The sequence below is a fragment of the Gordionus sp. m RMFG-2023 genome, chromosome 2, assembly GCF_954871325.1.
Source record: "Gordionus sp. m RMFG-2023 chromosome 2, tfGorSpeb1-WG-v2, whole genome shotgun sequence".
Lineage (NCBI taxonomy): Eukaryota > Metazoa > Nematomorpha > Gordioida > Chordodea > Parachordodidae > Gordionus > Gordionus sp. m RMFG-2023.
In genome coordinates, this window is record NC_088776.1 from 8,960,265 (window position 1) to 8,979,621 (window position 19,357).

The following is a 19,357-nucleotide window of genomic DNA, read 5'->3' on the forward strand; positions in this document are numbered from 1 at the left end:
ACCTCATAATATATATATTGCAAATTTTTTTTTATCGTTTTTGCTCTTATTTTTCTTTAAAAATTGTCGAATACGTGTATTAAGTTAATTATAAATTTAAAGAAAAAGTTAATTTGAATATAAAATTTGCAAAGAATGTTTAAATTGTAAAGGTAATTGAAAGGTTTAAATTATAAGCAAATTAAAGGATAATTATATAAAATAATTATCGATGTAAATTTTAGTAGTATAAATATAGAGATCGAATATGTAAAGAAAAAGAAGAAATGGAACTTTTTATATAATAGTTTGTTTTATATATTTTTAGTTGATTATATACATTTACGTTTTAGTTTATTTATGTTTTTTAGAATGATTTTGATTATTATTTGATAAATTAATTTGGCATCTTCAACTCATGTTCATATTAAATTTCAACTTGCAACAAAAATAAGGATGCAAAATGCAATTCATATTTATGCAAAATTTTTTTATCAATAGATTTAGCAAAACTTTTATCTCGACCCAAATATAAAGGAATTTTATAGCAAAGGTTATATCTAAAATTGTAATCGAATGCGTTGTTCTTAAACGAATTTGTTTATTTGAAAAAAATTTTAATTCAAATTTTTTAATCAGTTGTTTCCTACATCACATCTGAATATTATGTTCGATGGTTTAGTATATTAATTTGAAATTTATTATTTTATTAAATATAATGGCTTAAGCATGGACGTTGTTATTTCATCATTTTTATATAATTCAGAATAATACAACATTACTATGCCCCAAATATAATAAATACTTATAAGTAACATCCTATCTTCAATAAATATGTGTAATATCAGTTTCAAAATCTTACTTTAATATTTTTTTATTTTATAATAAAATAAAACTATAAGTATCCTGTTAATAATTTATTTTAGATTGTTGGGTTGGGTTTCATCATTATTAAATAATAATAATTATAATTGGGATAAATAAAGTAAAGAATATTTTATATATAGATATAAAATAGTAAATATCTTTTAGAATACATTTATTTTTAGTATGATAAATTGAAATTTCTTTATTATTTACAAATTTTTATCAATACTTATAAATTATTATGAATTTATAAATTTTATAAATAATATGATATATAAATTTTTTTATATATTGAATTAATAAGAAATCTTTTTTGATAACAAAGGTTTGGACATCTATTAGCGAAATCTAAAGGCCTAGGCAATATTTTTCTGTCTAAATATTGAGTTAGCCAGATAAAAATTATGAAATTATTTTAGTTATTTTTGATCATTTAAAAAATAACTTATTAATAAACTTAAAAAGGGCCTATTTATTTCCTAGATAAAATAAGTAATCTAATTACAGAAAAATTCCATTGAAATATAAACATCCATGTTATTATATATGTGACATGTTGATTTTAAAAGATTGATTAACAAACCTGTCAGATATAATCAAGCTTGGGAAAGCTAAGATTTTACTCCTTTAATGGTAATCCTAATTAGTTCGGAATCGAAAAACTTGTTAAGATCATGTTGAATATAGTCCAATACAATAAGTGAATTCTGTATTCCCTTGATTATCATTTGTGCCAAAGACCTTTTAAAATAAAAATTATTAATAAATGACTATAGCCTAGCAATTGCAACAATTAACTATATATGTATGACGTGTCATTTCTGATAATTGATATATTTATTTGTTAATTTTATCAAACGTCTTATGAATGTTATAGATCAAAGGATCTTTCATAATAATTAAATTAAATATACATCGAGATATTTGTCGAATGAGGTAACATTTAGCAAGAGACATCTCATTTTGGTTAGGTTTTAAAATCATGAATTTAAATTTTTCTCGCACTCTTTTATGTATAAGGTTTACGATTTATAATATATAATTAATAATTCTTTATCTTAGTTCCAATCTTATAACAAATATTAACCGTTCATTGAAAAAGAGGACTTTTCCTTATAGGCCTCGTTTGAAAGATTTGAGGATAAACCCTATAACTAAAGTAGTAGATCGTGATTTGACCCCAGAAAATAGTGAATTTTTAAATGTAACTATCGTGATTAATAGCATATGATATAATTTATTATTAGAAATTGGTTGAAAATTTAAATTCTACTAATACTAATGATCTTAGCCCTCTTAAAGAAACACCATGGGCAAAAGGGGAATGGTTTCCAGGGTAATGATAATGTTTTTATGAAGTGAAATAGCATAAATTTGCCTAATTATCAGCTTATCAATAAAACTATCAAAACCTTGTTCTGACTTTTTAATATTATTTAGACAATTTGTCTGGCCTAGAAAATTATTTTTGCCAATTTGGGTATTATGTGTAGCTGTCCTCATCTTACCTTTGTATCTTTTTTTATGAATAACCTTACTCATTACTTTCCAAAAAATGTTACTTTATTTTTTCCAAATAAATATAATATATAAAAGGTTAAAAAAATATAATATTATGATTTAATTTATTTTTAACAATTCTTTTATAATTCTGATCCAAAAACAGTAACATTAAGTACTTAACCCACTTGTGTGGTGCTAAAAACATATTCAATGGTGCCAATGATTGGGTAGGATTATATTTTTAATTATTCTATTTATTTAAATTAAAAGATTTATATTTATGGTAATATTAATTATTCCTAAAAAGCTTTAAATTTCCATTTTGTTTGTAGGACTGATTGTATCCAAATATTTAATATGGGAAAGGGTAACGTATCTTTTAAAAAAAATTAATTGTCGGTTTAAAAAAATTATATCTCTTCAGTGATAAAAATTTGCATTTGTCAAAATTTTATTTGATTCCACTGTTCCTTAATAATGTTAATTTATACATGCTTTGTGCTCTTCTAAAGTTAATTCACTTGCTATTATATCATCCATATAAATGCTATCCTAGGTGGACCTTTATATAGTGAATTTACATCACTATTAAAAATAGTGAGGCCAAAATGACTCTGAACGGTAGTTCAATATTTTATTTTGATTCTTCCTCTAATTGGATTTGATCATAGATCGAAAATTGTGAAATACGATCCTCTTCCAATATTTTATAGTAGTTCATCGATCCATGGTAGTGCTGTTAACATTTCTAAAAAAGAACACGTTCAACGTTCATTGACAAAAATCGAACGCGTTCAAGTTCACTTTCAAAAATAAGGAACGCGTTCACTTTCAAGAACGCTTTCACTTTCATGAACCGTTCAAAATTTTATGATAATTTTTTTTTTAAATTTAATCTAATATAAATAAATGTCTTATATTTATTAACACATAGTCATATTAAAAAATGTTATATTTTTATTTTGATAATATAATTATATTCAATATAATATATCAATAAGATATTTTTATTTATAAAAAAATTTTCTTATTAATTTTTAATAACAATATTTTTCAAAATCTTTATCTGATAGACAGGAATGCTTAGCAGTTAATACGGCATTAGCTATACTAAAAAGCGCTTAAGAGTAGATGAGGGGATTGCGGTGTTATACTTAATAAATAACCCTTTTAACGTGGGGAATTTATTAAAACATTTATAGTTTTGTTATTTGCTTCAAAAAATTGAGATAAGTTATCCTCCAATCCATTCTCTACTTCCTCATCATTTCTATGTTTTCAAAACATTCTTTTCAATAACGCTATAGGTTTTTAATAGGTTCGTTCTGTAGAAGTTTTATCGATTATTGAAGCTTGAATACTGGATGTATAATTGCAGAAAGAATATATTGATCTTCATATATATGTTCAAATCTTTAAAAAAAATATATATATGTAATTAATTGAGAGTGATAGGTTTAATACCTTTTATTAATCCCATTTAATATGGCATCAATGGTTGACCATATTTGAGGCCACTAATTTTTTTAATTTTAAAATAACTATCGTTATTGTTGGGGTCAAGTAAGCCAAATGCATTTTTTCTTCAAATTTAATGATTTTACTTAGTTAAATTATATAAAATAAAATAATTAATATTACAATCAAATGTCGTTTTAAATTGGAACCTGAAGATTTTGACAATATAATACTTTTTGGCCACATTTTACACTTGGTAAGCATTGAATTAGTTCCTTCAATATAGGATGTTACTATAAAACATTTATCATATTTGGCCATGGTAATGATAATTCATCTGATTTTGGATTTTCAGAATCAGATGATGAGGATTAAACAATAATATCCTTGATTATTAATATAATTAAAATATGAACAATAATATTCAAATTAAAAAACTATGTGTTAATAAAATTAAAATGTGAAAAGGAAATACACAGCCGCGATTAAAAAAATATATATAATACTTTTTAAAAAAATTCATAAATATTAAATTTTTCAAATGAATAATAATAAAAAGTATTTTTAAAATTTATCGAACGTTAAATTCGAACGCGTTCGTCATAATAAAGGAACGCGTTCACGTTCAAAGTTCGTCAAAAATAAAAGGAACGCCTTTCAAAACGAACTTCGTATGAACGCGTTCGTTTACAACACTAATTAATCCGTGGTATAGGATAAGGTCTGTTGCCTATTTAGCCTTGATCGTTTGGGGAAAATCATCACAGATTCTGTAGTCATAACTTTTTTAAGATAATAAATATGAGTTTGGCTATACAGGAAAAGTATATTCTTTCAACTATTTTTATACTAATTTAATTGATTCTCTATTTTATTCCAAGATAATGGTTCAGGATGTGGCCTAAGAATCCCATTTTTTTTCTTGAAGATTATGTGATTCTACTAAGGTTTGCATTAAATAAGTCACCCGATAATTTATATGATTTTTTGTCTTATATTACCTTTTAATATTTTTCCCTCTAAAAAATAGAAGTAAATATAATTTATAGTTAAAATAACTTTACCCAATATATTTATTACAAAATTTTTATAAGATTTTTTAATATATTTATTTTAATTAAATGGGTTTGGGGTAAAAAATTCAACTTTTGAATATTTAGTAACGATACAACGACTCCAGTATTTACTATTTTATTTCAATATTATTCTCCCATATTCCTGGGCTCCTACCTCCACTCTTTGTATTTTATAACAACGCCTCTTCGACAGATATACATTTGATAAAATATCCTTTTGTAACATATCAGAATTTGAATCTACACATCGCCCTTCACATAATTTTCTCGTGGCCACCATCAAGCTTTTGTCCTTTAAAATTTTCTCGATTTTTTTATTATGACTTGTTAATTTGATTTATGTTTTCTGTGGTTATTGCTCTTAACTTGATATTTACTTGTTTTTCAAAATCACAAATTTTTGATGTTTTTTAATTAAACTATAAAATCAATTATTGATTCATTAACCGTTTGTTTTTTTTTGGATTTTAACCCATTCATAAAGCTGTTTTCTTTTAACCTGATAATTATTTTTTTGGAAGAAGCAAAACAAACAGGTAATGAATTAATTATTGTCATTTTTGGGGAACTGCCCTGCCGACATAAAAAAACATCAATATTGTAGCAAAATCACTAGCTATTAAAAATTTAACATGGGATGTTCTAACCAACATAATAACAACCATGGATAATAAAAGTTAGTTGACGATAACTCATAATAATAATGCAGATCTATGTGAATTTAAAAATAAAATTAGAATATAACAGTGTTGTTTATCCTTTAATATAATAAGAATTTCCTCTTTCATTGGACTATCAATCTCGGAATCAGATATTTCTAAAACCTTACTCTTTATTGCTTTTTCAATCTTTTGAATTTTATTTTTAGGATATTTTTTCTCCATTAAACGTTTTCTTTTAATTGGTGATTCTCCAATATTGTGTAATGTTTCATTAATCGATTCAAAAGCATCCTGATTATGGGTTATTGGGGATATAAATTCTTCGGGAATATGTGGACCAATTTTACTTAACTGGTATCGGCACGAATTACATATTTTTTGTTGAAGATATAAATGATTATTTATATTAAGCATCCATGGAAGAACTGATCTTAAATTTTTTTTAAAATTTTTATGATTAACTTTATTCAGTGGATTGCAACATTTTATCTTATCTTTTAAGGGTTTCATTTAAAAAAATTTATTTATTTTTAAACGACAAGTAAAAATATTTATATGTAAAAGATATGAATCGGTGTTTGTGAAAAAATATTAAAGAAATCAATTTGTATTTTTAGCAACTGTGATTTATCGATTAAATTCGCTAATTAATTTTGCTAATCAGTTTATTTTTAATAATTTTAAGAAAAGATAAAAACAGCTGACTTACTTTTATTAATTTTTTCAGTGTTAAACATATGCTCAAAATTCAAAGACTTTGATCAAAAATTTTATAGAGAATGCTCAAATTCATTTGATACCCAAAATTTTATAACTAGTTAATTTTTTGTTAATTATATCGCTTAAAATTTTTTTAAAAATCTTTGAAATTTTCTGGTTAATGACAATTTTATAACATTCTTGGTCTTGATGGGTATGACTTAGTCTGGAGGGGGGGGATGGGGGGTAGGCCGAGTAATTATATGATTTTCGATTTTTCCCTTAATAATTTTCCTGCACTCCTTTAATCCTGCTTTTTTGTTCGCATGTTAGTCGGATTTTTTAATTATTTTTAATTTACATTGAAATATTAAAAAAATTATTAAAAATTTTTATCCTGAGAATATCTCAAGGGAATAAGGTTTACAAAGTTATATAATCTAATTTTATGATATATTATACATTAAAATATTTTTAATCAATAAAAAAATAAATTTTAACATATTAAAACTATTATATATAGCGCCATCTATTTTTTTAAAGTATAAAAATCGTAATATTTTTTAAAATAAATATCCAGCCATGCTAATTGTTGAAGAAATTATTAAAAAAATAGTAAACGGATAATATTTCTTAAAAAAAATAAAAATCGGAGATCATATACATTTCGAAATATTAATTTCAAGTTTTCAACTGACCATAAGATGACCCATATTTTATAAAAAATTAATTTTGATGTTTTCGTCATAATCATAAATTATTAACTTAGCTATTGATATGATATTAGATTCAATATTTGATCATATTTAGTTTTAAATTAAAAACTAATTATTTGACATCAGTAAAAAGCAAAAAAAGACGTTTTTTGGACCTTTAACCCCGATTATCTCGGCTAATATAGTTGCTAATGCGCTAAAATTTTGTTTATAATCTAATGGGAACATATATAACCAGTCTACAACTTTTTATCGAAATTGAAAGGGGTCGGCCGAAAATCTTGATTTTTTTGCTCATTTGACATGGAAATCAACAATATCAAATTCTTACAATTTTGCCTCAAGGATGGAGTGTAAATAAAATTCAAAAGGAATTCAACGTAACATCATACATGGCAAGAAAATCTAAAATGATGGTAAAAGAAAGTGGAATTCTTTCATTTCCAAAACATAAGGCAGGAAAGACACTAAACGAAAAAACATTTAAACTCGTCAAGGATTTTTATAGTTCTGATGAAATAAGCCGACTCATGCCAGGAATAAAAGATTGTGTATCTGTTAAAGGCGAGAAAGAACCAGTTCAAAAAAGACTTATATTAAATAATCTTAAAGAAATATTCAAGATGTTTAAGGAAGAATACCCAAATATATCAATTGGATTCTCTAAATTTGCCGAACTTAGACCAAAAAACTGTATTTTAGTTGGAGCTAGTGGCACACACACTGTTTGTGTCTGCGCTATTCATCAGAATGTGAAATTAATGACAAATGTAATAGCTGAAATTACAGCAGGAGAAGATTACTGTATAAATTCTTACAACTATCTAATGGCGCAAATTATTTGTAATCCATCTCAGCCAAAATGTTATTTAACAAATTGTGATCAATGCCCTGGTATAGAATCTCTTAAGGGACAATTATACCAATTGTTTCAAAGAAATCGTATAGAATATGTCACGTTTAAACAATGGATCACGGTGGATAGAACAAATCTTGAAACTATTATAAAGTCCGTTGATGATTTCATCGATTATTTATTAGAAAAAGTTCAAATTTTACTGCGTCACTCGTTTATAGCTAAACAACAAAGTTTATTTTTGAAGAATTCCAAAGAAAATTTAAAAGATGGGGAATTTTTAACAATTCTAGATTATTCTGAAAATTATTCCTTCATTTTACAAGATGAAGTTCAGGGATTTCATTGGAACAACGTGCATGCCACTATACATCTATTTGTAGCATATTATAAATCTGGAGAAGATTTAAAAAATATAAATTTTGTTATTATATCCGAATCATTAAACCATAATACTAGTGCAGTCCACCTTTACCAAAAAAAATTTCTTAATTTCTTAACAGCCAAATTTAATTCTAAACCAGAAAAAATAATATATTTTTCAGATGGAGCCGCGTCTCAATACAAGAATCGCAAAAATTTTCTGAACATATGCCTTCATAAATATGATTTTAATATTCCTGCCGAAAAGCATTTCTTTGCCACTGCTCACGGCAAAAATGCATGTGACGGTATCGGGGGAACTGTCAAAGGATTAGTTGCCAGAGCTAGTCTTCAAAGGCCAAATAAAAATCAAATCCTAACCCCATTAGAATTATATAATTATGCTAAAGAAAATATTAATGGAATTCAATTTGAATATATATCCAATCAAGAATATATCGAAGGGGAATTAGCCCTTCGCAAAAGATTTAATTCTGCGCTGCCCATACATGGGACCTTAAAAATTCACGGGGTTATTCCCATTTATCAAAATAGACTAAAAACCAAAATATATTCAAATTCTAAAAAATATAATATAAAACAAGTTTCGTTTTTAAATGTAAAAATTATATTTAAAAATATTAATGGATATGTAACATGTGTATATGATGATAAATGGTGGTTAGGATATACAATCGATAAATATGATACAAATGAAGAAGTAAAAATCCGATTTTTACACCCTTGTGGACCTTCAGCCTCATTTAAATTTCCCCTGAAAGATGATATTTTAGTGTTACCTAAATCTCATATTCTTTCGCTGGTCAATCCTTCTACTCCCACCGGTCGAACATATATATTATCTCCTGAAGAAATCTCACAAGCTAGCCAGGCTTTGTGTTCCTTTAGATGAAGTAAGATTTAATTAATTTATAAACTATCTTAATTAGGCTAAATTTGTGAAGATTTTAAAAATTTATGATCTGAATTACAAATAAATATATATAATGGACATTGTAATCGATTTAGTATGATATATATACATTAAAATATTTTTAATCAATAAAAAAATGAATTTTAACATATTAAAACTATTATATATAGCGCCATCTATTTTTTTTAAAGTATAAAAATCGCAATATTTTTTAAAATAAATATCCAGCCATGCTAATTGTTGAAGAAATTATTAAAAAAATAGTAAGCGGATAATATTTCTTAAAAAAATTAAAAATCGGAGATCATATACATTTCGAAATATTAATTTCAAGTTTTCAACTGACCATAAGATGACCCATATTTTATCAAAAATTAATTTTGATGTTTTTGCCATAATCATAAATTATTAACTTAGCTATTGATATTATATTCAATATTTGATCATATTTAGTTTAAAATTAAAAACTAGTTATTTAACATCAGTAAAAAGCAAAAAAAGACGTTTAGACCTTTAACCCCGAATATCTCCGCTAATATAGTTGCTCATCCGCTAAAATTTTATTTCTAATCTAATGGGAACATATATAACCAGCTTACGATTTTTCATCAAAATCGAAAGGGGTCGGCCGAAAAGTGATTGATTTGACATGGAATGACCCGTATGTGATTCACATCAATTGCTGATAAGATATTTTTTTTAAACATTCACTTTAATGAATTATCAGAGTAAAACGTTCTGGTGTTATTGCTAAAAAGATTGGACAATTTCCCCAATGGTTAAAAAATGGAACAAAGGTGTATGTTACACTACTGCAAGTACAATTTTGTTAAAAAAATATGAATTAATATTACATCATTATTAGGTACACGATAATCATGTTATAAATTACCAACCTCCTGACGTCTTAGCACAATCCCATTCTTGCAAAGATTACTGGAAGGGTAAATTTGGGTCTTTAGTAGTTGGGACTCAAACTTCTGATCCTAGAATGGTATTTGAAAAAAACAATATTTATAAAAATATTCTAAGCCATTTCAAAATGCTTTTATATTTAAAAAAGTATTTCTAATATTTATTTATGATCTGGGCTATAACTAAAACAATTATTCGATTCCAAAATTCAATAATAATATAAAGAGAATATATTATCTGTCGAATAAATTTTTATATCTATTATTCTAGTGTTTGCAGAAGTCGGTCGGACCGACTGTCCGGCCCAGTTTGGTCTCATCTGACTCTTGGGTCCGACGGGACGGTCCGACCGAAGACTGATTAAAGGAGATAAAAGTTTACTATGAATTGCTTTTTAGTTAATGTAAATGTAGAACACATAAAACATGATTATTTAATGCCTAACACTTTATAAATCTCATTCATCGTTTATATTTTAAATTATTCCGTTTCATTATATTCATTCGTCAAGTAATTTAATTTAGTAGGGTAGGTAGTATTATATTTTTAGAAATTGAAATTGAAATCATGGAAGTTGATAATAATATTGAACCGCCACCCCCTTCAGATGGTGAAATAATGATTATAGATGTAAATGTAAAAATCGACCAAATTCAAATTTGAAAGATGTTAAATAATTATATAAGTTTTTTAAAAAGGATAATGGTAGGAAAACATCTAAATTATGTCTACAGATATTTCCCAATTCTTCAAGCACAAGTAAATTATGCATATATATATATATCAAAATGAGAGCTCAAAGAGGGAAAGAATAACCAGGGATCGGCTCATGGAAACTGGGACATCAGAGAAAGATGATATAAATAAAATACAAAACGATTTACCTGATATTTTATCAATTAATTCCAACATACTAGATTGGTGGGAAGGGAATCATTATCGATTTCTAATTCTAGCCAAAATATCAATGGACTATCTCCCACGGCAGGCTACATCAGTAGCATGAGCGGATCTTTTCTAAAGCTAGTGATAAAATAACAAAAAAGCGAAATAATAAATCCAAAGATGGTTCAATCTCTAATGACACTTGAATTATGGATAAAAAAATGGAATAATTTTTGATTTTTTAGTAGTTAATTAGAATATTTATATATAAGTCAGTTTTATTTCATAACCAAATATCTATCGCATATATATACATATCAAAATGTATTTATTTAATATTCTTAATATTGGGCACTTGTTATAATATAAAAATAATTTGATGATATAATTAAAATATTGGTAATTTAACACTTTTCATTTTTAATAGCAGAATAAATCTTTTATAGCTTAATAAAAATATATTTTTTAGATAGGACCGAACTGGACCGATGGTTATACGGTCTGGCTCTGGTCTCACTTGACTTAACAGTCCATCGGCTCGATCTCATTTTAGAAAATAAGGACCGGACAGGATTGGACCGTTGCAAACACTATATTATTCGATCGTATTAATCCAAATTATTAGTACTATTCCAAATTTTTCGAAATTATTTTGATATTTTGAAATTATTTTGCAGAACTTTGCTGTTTTTTGAAAACTTTTTTCCACATCTATTAAATCACTTTTTAAAATTTTAATAATCGATTTTTGAAAATATTTTTAAAGAATTTAATTTTCGAATCGAATATTCGACGAATAAACTCAAATAATGTTTATTATTATTCGTAGTCGTACATAATTCGAATCTATAACGAATAATGCAAATATTAGATTTGTTTTGTATTTTTCTCATAATATATATCATTTAGTTTAGCCCTGCCTATAATGGTTTATTCGAACCTTCAGGCTTAACAAGTGCTCCCAAGGCCAAATTAACCCGGTTCATTGTTTCCCCTCAAGCAGCAATACAACCCGGCACCCCACTGAATGTCAATCATTTCAAAGTGGGTCATTACGTTGATTGCGAAGCTAAAACGTAATTTTGAATTACATGCTTAAATTTATTATTATGTAATTGATGAATAGAATATTATATAAATGAATAAGTCTTTATTGTCGAAATTTTTGGATTACATATTATTGTATTGCAACAATTGATTTTTTACAAGCTTAACATATTTTTTGCGTTATATAACTTGTATATCAAATGCATGGCTGTTGGCATGGTAATATTTATTCTTTCCATAAGAATATTTCAAAAACATATTTTCTAAATAATTATAGTATAAAAAATATACACTTTTAGAATCAACCCTTTACTTGATATAAGAAGTCATTGTCTTTATGAAAGAAATTTTAATTTAACAATTTTTTAAAAATAATTAACTCATGGAAATCTTAATATAAGCACTTAAAATGTAAGACAGAATTAAAGGATGACTGACATTTAGTGTTTCTATTACCTGACAATTTAAACATCACTCAGCCATGTTTTTATCCCTAAAATTTTGTTTCAATCTTTAAAGTTGAGTTTAACGTAGAGGTTTAAGCCAATTTTTTAGGCGGAAAGTTTTGCTACCTCTTGAAGTGGGCGAAAGTTAAGATTTTACAAAACCGTCTTTTTCACATATGAAGGAGTAATGTGCTTTTGACACCTTTTTTTCAGGCAGAAATTTTACTTTTATTTTATTTGAAAAATTATTTTCTTTTAAATGCGTCGAATTGTTCGTGATACAGAATAGAGCACGGATTTCAAGGCGTGATGAAAAGGTGGGGATTTAAAGGTGGCCCAGCTGCGCACGGCAATACCAAATCTCATAGAAGACCCGGTTCTTTTGGTGGCGGGAAGAGGGGCGATAGAAAAGTTTATATATATTTTTTTTAAATGGGTAATAACCAAAAGGGAATTTTTTTTTATGATATTTTTTCTATACCTTTGCATAATGACCTTCTAATCATATTTTTGGTCGCTAAGGAATTCCTAAGATTACATTACATGCATATTTTTATGGTAATGCACATTACTTTTTAAAATTAAGTCTTAAATTCGTTACTCGAACGAATTTTTATAAGTTGATTTCAATTATTTCACTCTTTTAAAAAACATTATTTTAATCTAGACCTATGCCAAAATACTTTTATTGCCCAGCTAAGCATTTATTCGAAATATTATCGGCGCATGGTGGTAGAGTTGATAAATAACTCACCTTTACTCAAAACAGCTTAGCCATAAAAAATCACAATTTTTTAGGCTTAACCTAAAGGTATAAGTCAATTTTTTAGGTTAAAACGCTTGGATAAATTTGTTGATTATTACAGCATTAATTCATGGAGCGTCAACTCCATTTACCATTTCTTTGTTTTTAAAATAACCATTATAATAGCCCCTTTCAATAACAGTGGAGGAGGGGGATTAATTTATTCATTTCGAAATCGTAGATTAATTTTTTTTAAGGGAGTTTTTAATAAAATAATTAATTCAAATTCAATTTTATCATTTATGATAATAATTCAGCGATCGATATCTGATAAATACCTTGGAATGAAATTTAAGTTTAAAATGAGAGTTTATAAAATAAATGGGGCAATACATAGGAATCGGTAGAGTTCATATATATGTATATGACAGGAAATCGGGATAAAATCCACATGAAAGCCAAAGTATCAGTAAAGTCTGATTTTTTCCGATTCATGCTTTCTATATGAATCCAATAAATGTGATAGTAGCTCGTACACAAAGTTTGTTGTAGACTAACATTGGCAAGCTTGGGAAGTTCGATTCGCTTTCTTTCCGAATATCATAAACTTTTTGATCTTGCGATTGCAAATTACCATAAAAATATACAGCCATTTTTTTTGAATTTATATATTATTTGTAAATGAATAGTTTATTTTATAAGAATCTTCTTTGTGCTGCGAATATCTTAGATATTTTATAAATTAATAGGAGAACAATTAAAATTAAATACTGAGTTTTATTTTACTCCAAAATGCCAAATTTATGAGAGATACTGATATCGATACTATGGTAGTATTGGTCGATAATTTCAATTTTAACCGATACCCACATAATAATTAAATCTTATTAAAAATAATTATACAAAATTATTATGGTGTTGTTATAATTTTTTTTATAACTTTAGTGATAGCGCGCTATTTATTTTTTTTGAAAGGTGACGACTTTACTCTACTTTTAAAATTAAAATTAAATTATTCATAAATATATTAGTACTTTATCAGTGACGATGCGTGAAGTTTACCACTTCGGAAACAAAATATTAAGATTTATATAAATGCGCGAATATTTATCTTTTGTTTTTGAGTAAAATTTTCAATAACTAAAAAATTGTTAAATTTTGTAATAATTTTTTTTAAATTGAGGAGATACATTGGATAACCGATAAAATTTTTATCCCTTATTAAATAATAAAATTCCCGCTCGGTATTTGTGGTTGAAGAAGACAAAGTTAAGTTAAAAACTTTTGTGCTAAATAAGAACTCAATTAAATTAATGTTTTTAAAAAAGAAGATTTTTTTTTAAGTAAATAGAAAAGGTGAATAAAATATAAAAAAATCTTTTATGAATTTGACAGGTTCTGTTTCCAAACTTAAGTTGAATCACATTTTGTTGCTAGAACCAGTTCAAACTGGTTCCTGTAATTTTTTAAAATGGGTTCTTGCTTCAATTTCAAGATTTGTAATGGATTTCCAAACTACAATTAAAATAGATATTATATGAACAAAAAAGTAAACGAACGTTGGTAAACAGCAGCGAAAATATTGCCGCTTGCCGCTTTTGTTGTTTATTTTAAAGACCTCCGACTGATAGTATCGGGTGCATAGGTCTATTCATATATCATTATTATAAATATTATGTCATTTTTCAATAAAAAAAATTTTTTAGTCTCCAGGAACGGTTCACAAAGGCACAAAGATGGCTGGTTTAATGGGAGGACGCCGTAGATGTACTCGAGGACTCAGGGTTATTTTACTTTTATTTATTGATATTAGAGTTACGAGTAATTCCATGTAAAATCGACCAGTATTTTACCCTGCATTCAAAGTTAGTGCAAATTCGCGGCGATGTATATGAAATATGCTGTATTTTTATATTCACCTCGAATTCGCTTCCAAATGGCCTCTATCAAGCACTTACTTATTTTGACAAAATCTCAAATTAAGTATTTAAGAACCTTTAAAAAAAATTCAATTTTTTTTAATTATCCAAAATTTTGGGCATTTTTTTTTAAATTATCCAAAATTTTGGGCTTTTTTTTTTAAACATCAATATTTGAGCCTGATATATTTCCATTACATATCATTTGCCAAATTTAATGAACAAAATAATACATAGGCTAAGAAGAAGTTTAATGCCCAATCACATTCAGATAAATGAATAAAATACCTAGAAAGGCTAGCTTTATAACCCTATTTTAAAATAATTCACCACCACAAAACAGTTACTCAGGATTATCAGACGTCCTCTTTTAAGATGTTCAAAAGTGTCATATCTATTTTCATTTTATTGAAAAAAAATTCAATCAATTCAATTCTTTTTATTTTTTTAAAAAACTTTTGACAAAATACCAAATTATTTACAATAATTTTGAAATATTAAATATATCAAAATAAATATTTTAAATTATTAACCTATTTACTATGCCAAAACTAAACGAGGATTTCTCCAAAAAAGTATTATCTGCTTGAATTTGTTAACAAGGAAAATAAGAGTTTTGTACGTTGTCAATATCATATTCATTTTTATAGACATATAGCAGCAATGATTTAGCTATATTGAATAAATTCTCTCAGTACTTTTTTATCCAGATTTACAAAGCTAAATGGTCAAATTTCTGTAACGGAAGCTGACGTTTTACAGTATAAAATCATTTCAGATTTAAAATAAACAGATTATAAGTCATAAAAGTATGTAATGTTGATTCCAAAGTATTTTCTATAAAAATTCAGGATTAAAGAATAATCGAAGTTGATTTTCTCATTCATATATTGTACAATGACATTTCTTTTGACTTGATAGCCTACCAATAGATTTAGAGTTTTTTTTATGAAATGAAATTTCACACTAACTAAATTTTGCTACTAATTCCATATTTGGAATATATATTTTATTCCCTCTATAATTTATATTAAGTATTATATAGCCTCTCTATAATCAAATAATATTATATTAAATCGATGACCTTTATAAAATATAGCATCTTTAACACCAATTGAAAATATACAAAGGCAAAACTTATAATCTTTGGCTTCAAGTTCAAGTATTGCGTATTTTTTTATGATTCATCATTGAATGACCATCTTAGATTAGTTGGTAATTTTTAAAAAAAATTATTTGGCTATTTAATTTAGAAAAATTTTTTATTTTTAATTGATTAATTTGGTAAATAAAAACTATCATTATTATTTTTTAATTCAAAAATAAAATAATACATAAAATATACGATTAAACATTAAAGACCTGGAGTTGGACTTCTAGAAAATCTAATAATAAATATCTATTCATAAATCTTGAAGGGAATTTGTTTATTTTTTTAAAAAAACTAATATTTTCAGATATTTTATTTAATACAAAAACAAACAAAAAATTTAAACATTTGTCACATAATTCATAATCGTATTACATAAGATACAATTATGACATTTTAAAAAGCTACTCCTTCTGATATTAAGTTCCTTATTGTTTCTTCTTTTAGAGACATGTTTTTATATAATCATAATTATGCCTATAAAGATAGACACTCGCAAGATCTAGTGCTCAAAAAAAAGATTATAATCTTGGGTGATTTTTTTGAGAAAGCTCAAAAGCATGATTTTTGATCAAATTTTACCTAGAATTCCAATTTTTTGTAAAAAATCTTTTATAATAGTTTGTGAATTTTATGCTTAAAAAAATTTATTCATGATGAAATCACAATTTTTTTTGATTTTCTTTAAAAAAAATTCCAATTTTGTTGTTCTAAGATTTTTTTGGGTAAAAAATCTTAAACTGCTCATTTAAGATTTTTATTAAACCGTAAAAAATCATGTAATTTATATATTTTTTATTATTTTAGTTTATAATTTTGAGCAGAAATAACTATCACAATAGAAAATAGGTCAAAAAATATTTTGTGGCTTACATTTAACTACCTAGTTCATTGGCGCTAAGGGGATGTGGCGTGGTATAGGATTTCTTAAAATCTAGCCGATTTGACATGGAAACACCTCTTGTTTATTAAAAGAACGGAACAATTCATTTTCCTTTTTAAAAGATAGGGCGTTAAATTTTTAAGATAAAGTAATAGTGTAGTTCTACTTTAATTTTGTTTAGCTGTGTAGACTCAACCTTCAGGCGTTTGCTGGGGAAAATCGGTTAATTATAATTTATATTAGTTTCTTTAATTTGAGCTACTATCTTTTTTTAAAAAAAATCCGAGGCATGATAGTTTTCAGCTAAAAACTTGGTTTAGCCAGCTAAAAATTGGCTTAAACGACTGAAAATTTAGTAATTACTCAACTATATTTTACTGTCATATAGCCTAACTAAATTTTACTGATAATATGCAAAATAAAGATTTGGAGAATAAACACGAAACACAATGTAATGTACATCCATGGATTCGCTGTTCCTGGTCCCATTAACTCTTTTGTTAAAGTTTTTGACACTAGAATATACCTCAAGTCACCTCGCCAAAAAGAAGTTACAAATAATTTTCACTATAATTTGATTTTTTACACGATAAAAAAGAAGTTACAAATAATTTTCACTATAATTTGATTTTTTACACGATTATGAACAATGCCCCTTTCATTTAAGGAGCGATTTAAAAAAATAGAGTAAAATAATTTCATGTTATAAATTGAGCCCCGCATAGACAGCACCTATTTGATCTAACTCGGATTGTTCTGACAAAAATATGCTCGAACCCGGCTAGGATTATTGGGCTGGATGATATTGAAAATTTAAAATTATTTTGTTTTCCTAATGAAGATAGCATCAAATTATTTTGTTTTCCTAATGAAGATATCATCAAATTTTTTTATAATATCTCCCAGAGCTTATAATTTTTCCGCTTTCTTTGAAATGACTTACTCTTTTTTTTACAGTCCAATATATATTTTTTTGGATCAAATCGGACTCATATTTATTTATAAAATAAAAGTTGGTATTTATCAAAAAAAAAATTTTTCATCAGATTAGATCTGACCTAATGCAAAGCTATAGTTATAACTACCAATATAAAATTTCTGGGATTTCGAAATCAAAATTCCCGCCCTGGGAATATTGAGGAACTTTGTAAAAATGTTTCAAATTACCTAAAAATCAAAGAATCATATTCAATTTTTCAAACCTAGAATGAATAGTTAGATATAGAATGAAAACCAAAAAGTAGTCTTAAACTGTAGTATATTAATTTTTTATGCATAAACTTTTATTTAATACCTGCCAATATTTTGAATTTTTTTTCAATGATATTCAAATATTAGGAATATTTAAAATATTCTCGGAAATTTTAAATTTCATTTTCGTGAATATACCCGAAATTCCCGGGAAGGGTTTCGGCTTTTACATTAGTGGTTATAACTATGAAATACCATACCCTTATAAAATTATGATTTCTTAAGATAATTTTACAAATTAGTTTTTTTTGAGCTATTTATAATTTTAAGCTTCAAACTATATTTTCTTTATAATAGGATGCTCCTCCTTTCCCAACATTTTATCCTGAGGATGCAAACACAAATCTTCCGGAAGAGATTATACATCCTGATTTATTTGATTTCGATGATTCATCCATAAATTTTAAATCATAAATTTCGCATTTATATAAATTTATTAATGACTAGTTCTTATATAGAAGTTTTAAGAGTGCTTGTAAAATCAATAATATTTATTAATTAATATTTTACATAATAAAAAGTCTAATCAATCTATCTTGCAATCACTCATTAAGAAACAATATAAGATCTAAGATTGTCTAAAGTATCGTTATTTTCATTGACCAATCCATTAAAATTTTGTCCATGTTACACTAATATTTAATCATAGTTTAAAAAAAAATTTACATCTGTTGCCAACCAGTTATATACCACAAAATGAATATAGAAATCTTATAATTGAGTTTTGACTTAACAAATATCCGCCTGAGAAATAAATGATTCCATCTCCACTTTTTGTAATTATTTATAAAGGAGAGAAAGCTAAAAAATTGAGTTCCTATATTTTCAATATGATGGTATAACGTTATATTAGCTATAATTTAGCTTATTTTATTTTCCGATTTTCTTATGTAAATAGAATAGTATATTTATAAAAAATTGATTTAGGTTTAAAAAAACCATTTTTGACAGAAAGTGGATATGGAATAACCTTATTCTTAAGCGACGAAATAAGTGATATCGT

At 25.9% G+C, this 19,357-nt stretch overlaps 1 protein-coding gene across 1 annotated transcript; it reads left to right on the forward strand.

Annotated features, from left to right (window-relative positions):
• The first annotated feature begins 1,828 nt into the window (after positions 1-1,828).
• On the forward strand, positions 1,829-18,777 carry LOC135924053 (large ribosomal subunit protein uL3m-like). Its single transcript, XM_065459101.1, has 10 exons — positions 1,829-1,866; positions 1,909-2,050; positions 2,094-2,182; positions 9,841-9,931; positions 9,979-10,107; positions 11,823-11,989; positions 12,691-12,817; positions 14,858-14,935; positions 17,528-17,653; positions 18,652-18,777. The coding sequence occupies exons 1-10, from the start codon at positions 1,829-1,831 to the stop codon at positions 18,766-18,768; spliced, it is 1,104 nt and encodes a 367-aa protein (XP_065315173.1). The 3' UTR covers positions 18,769-18,777.
• Positions 18,778-19,357: the final 580 nt, after the last annotated feature.

Bases quoted from the DNA above. Each gene is read 5' to 3' on its own strand.
- LOC135924053 (XM_065459101.1), top strand. From the start codon at position 1,829: ATGAATTTAAATTTTTCTCGCACTCTTTTATGTATAAG. The intron at 1,867-1,908 runs GTTTACGATTTA...TCTTTATCTTAG, and splicing joins CGCACTCTTTTATGTATAAG to TTCCAATCTTATAACAAATA. The intron at 2,051-2,093 runs GTAACTATCGTG...ATTTATTATTAG, and splicing joins AAAATAGTGAATTTTTAAAT to AAATTGGTTGAAAATTTAAA.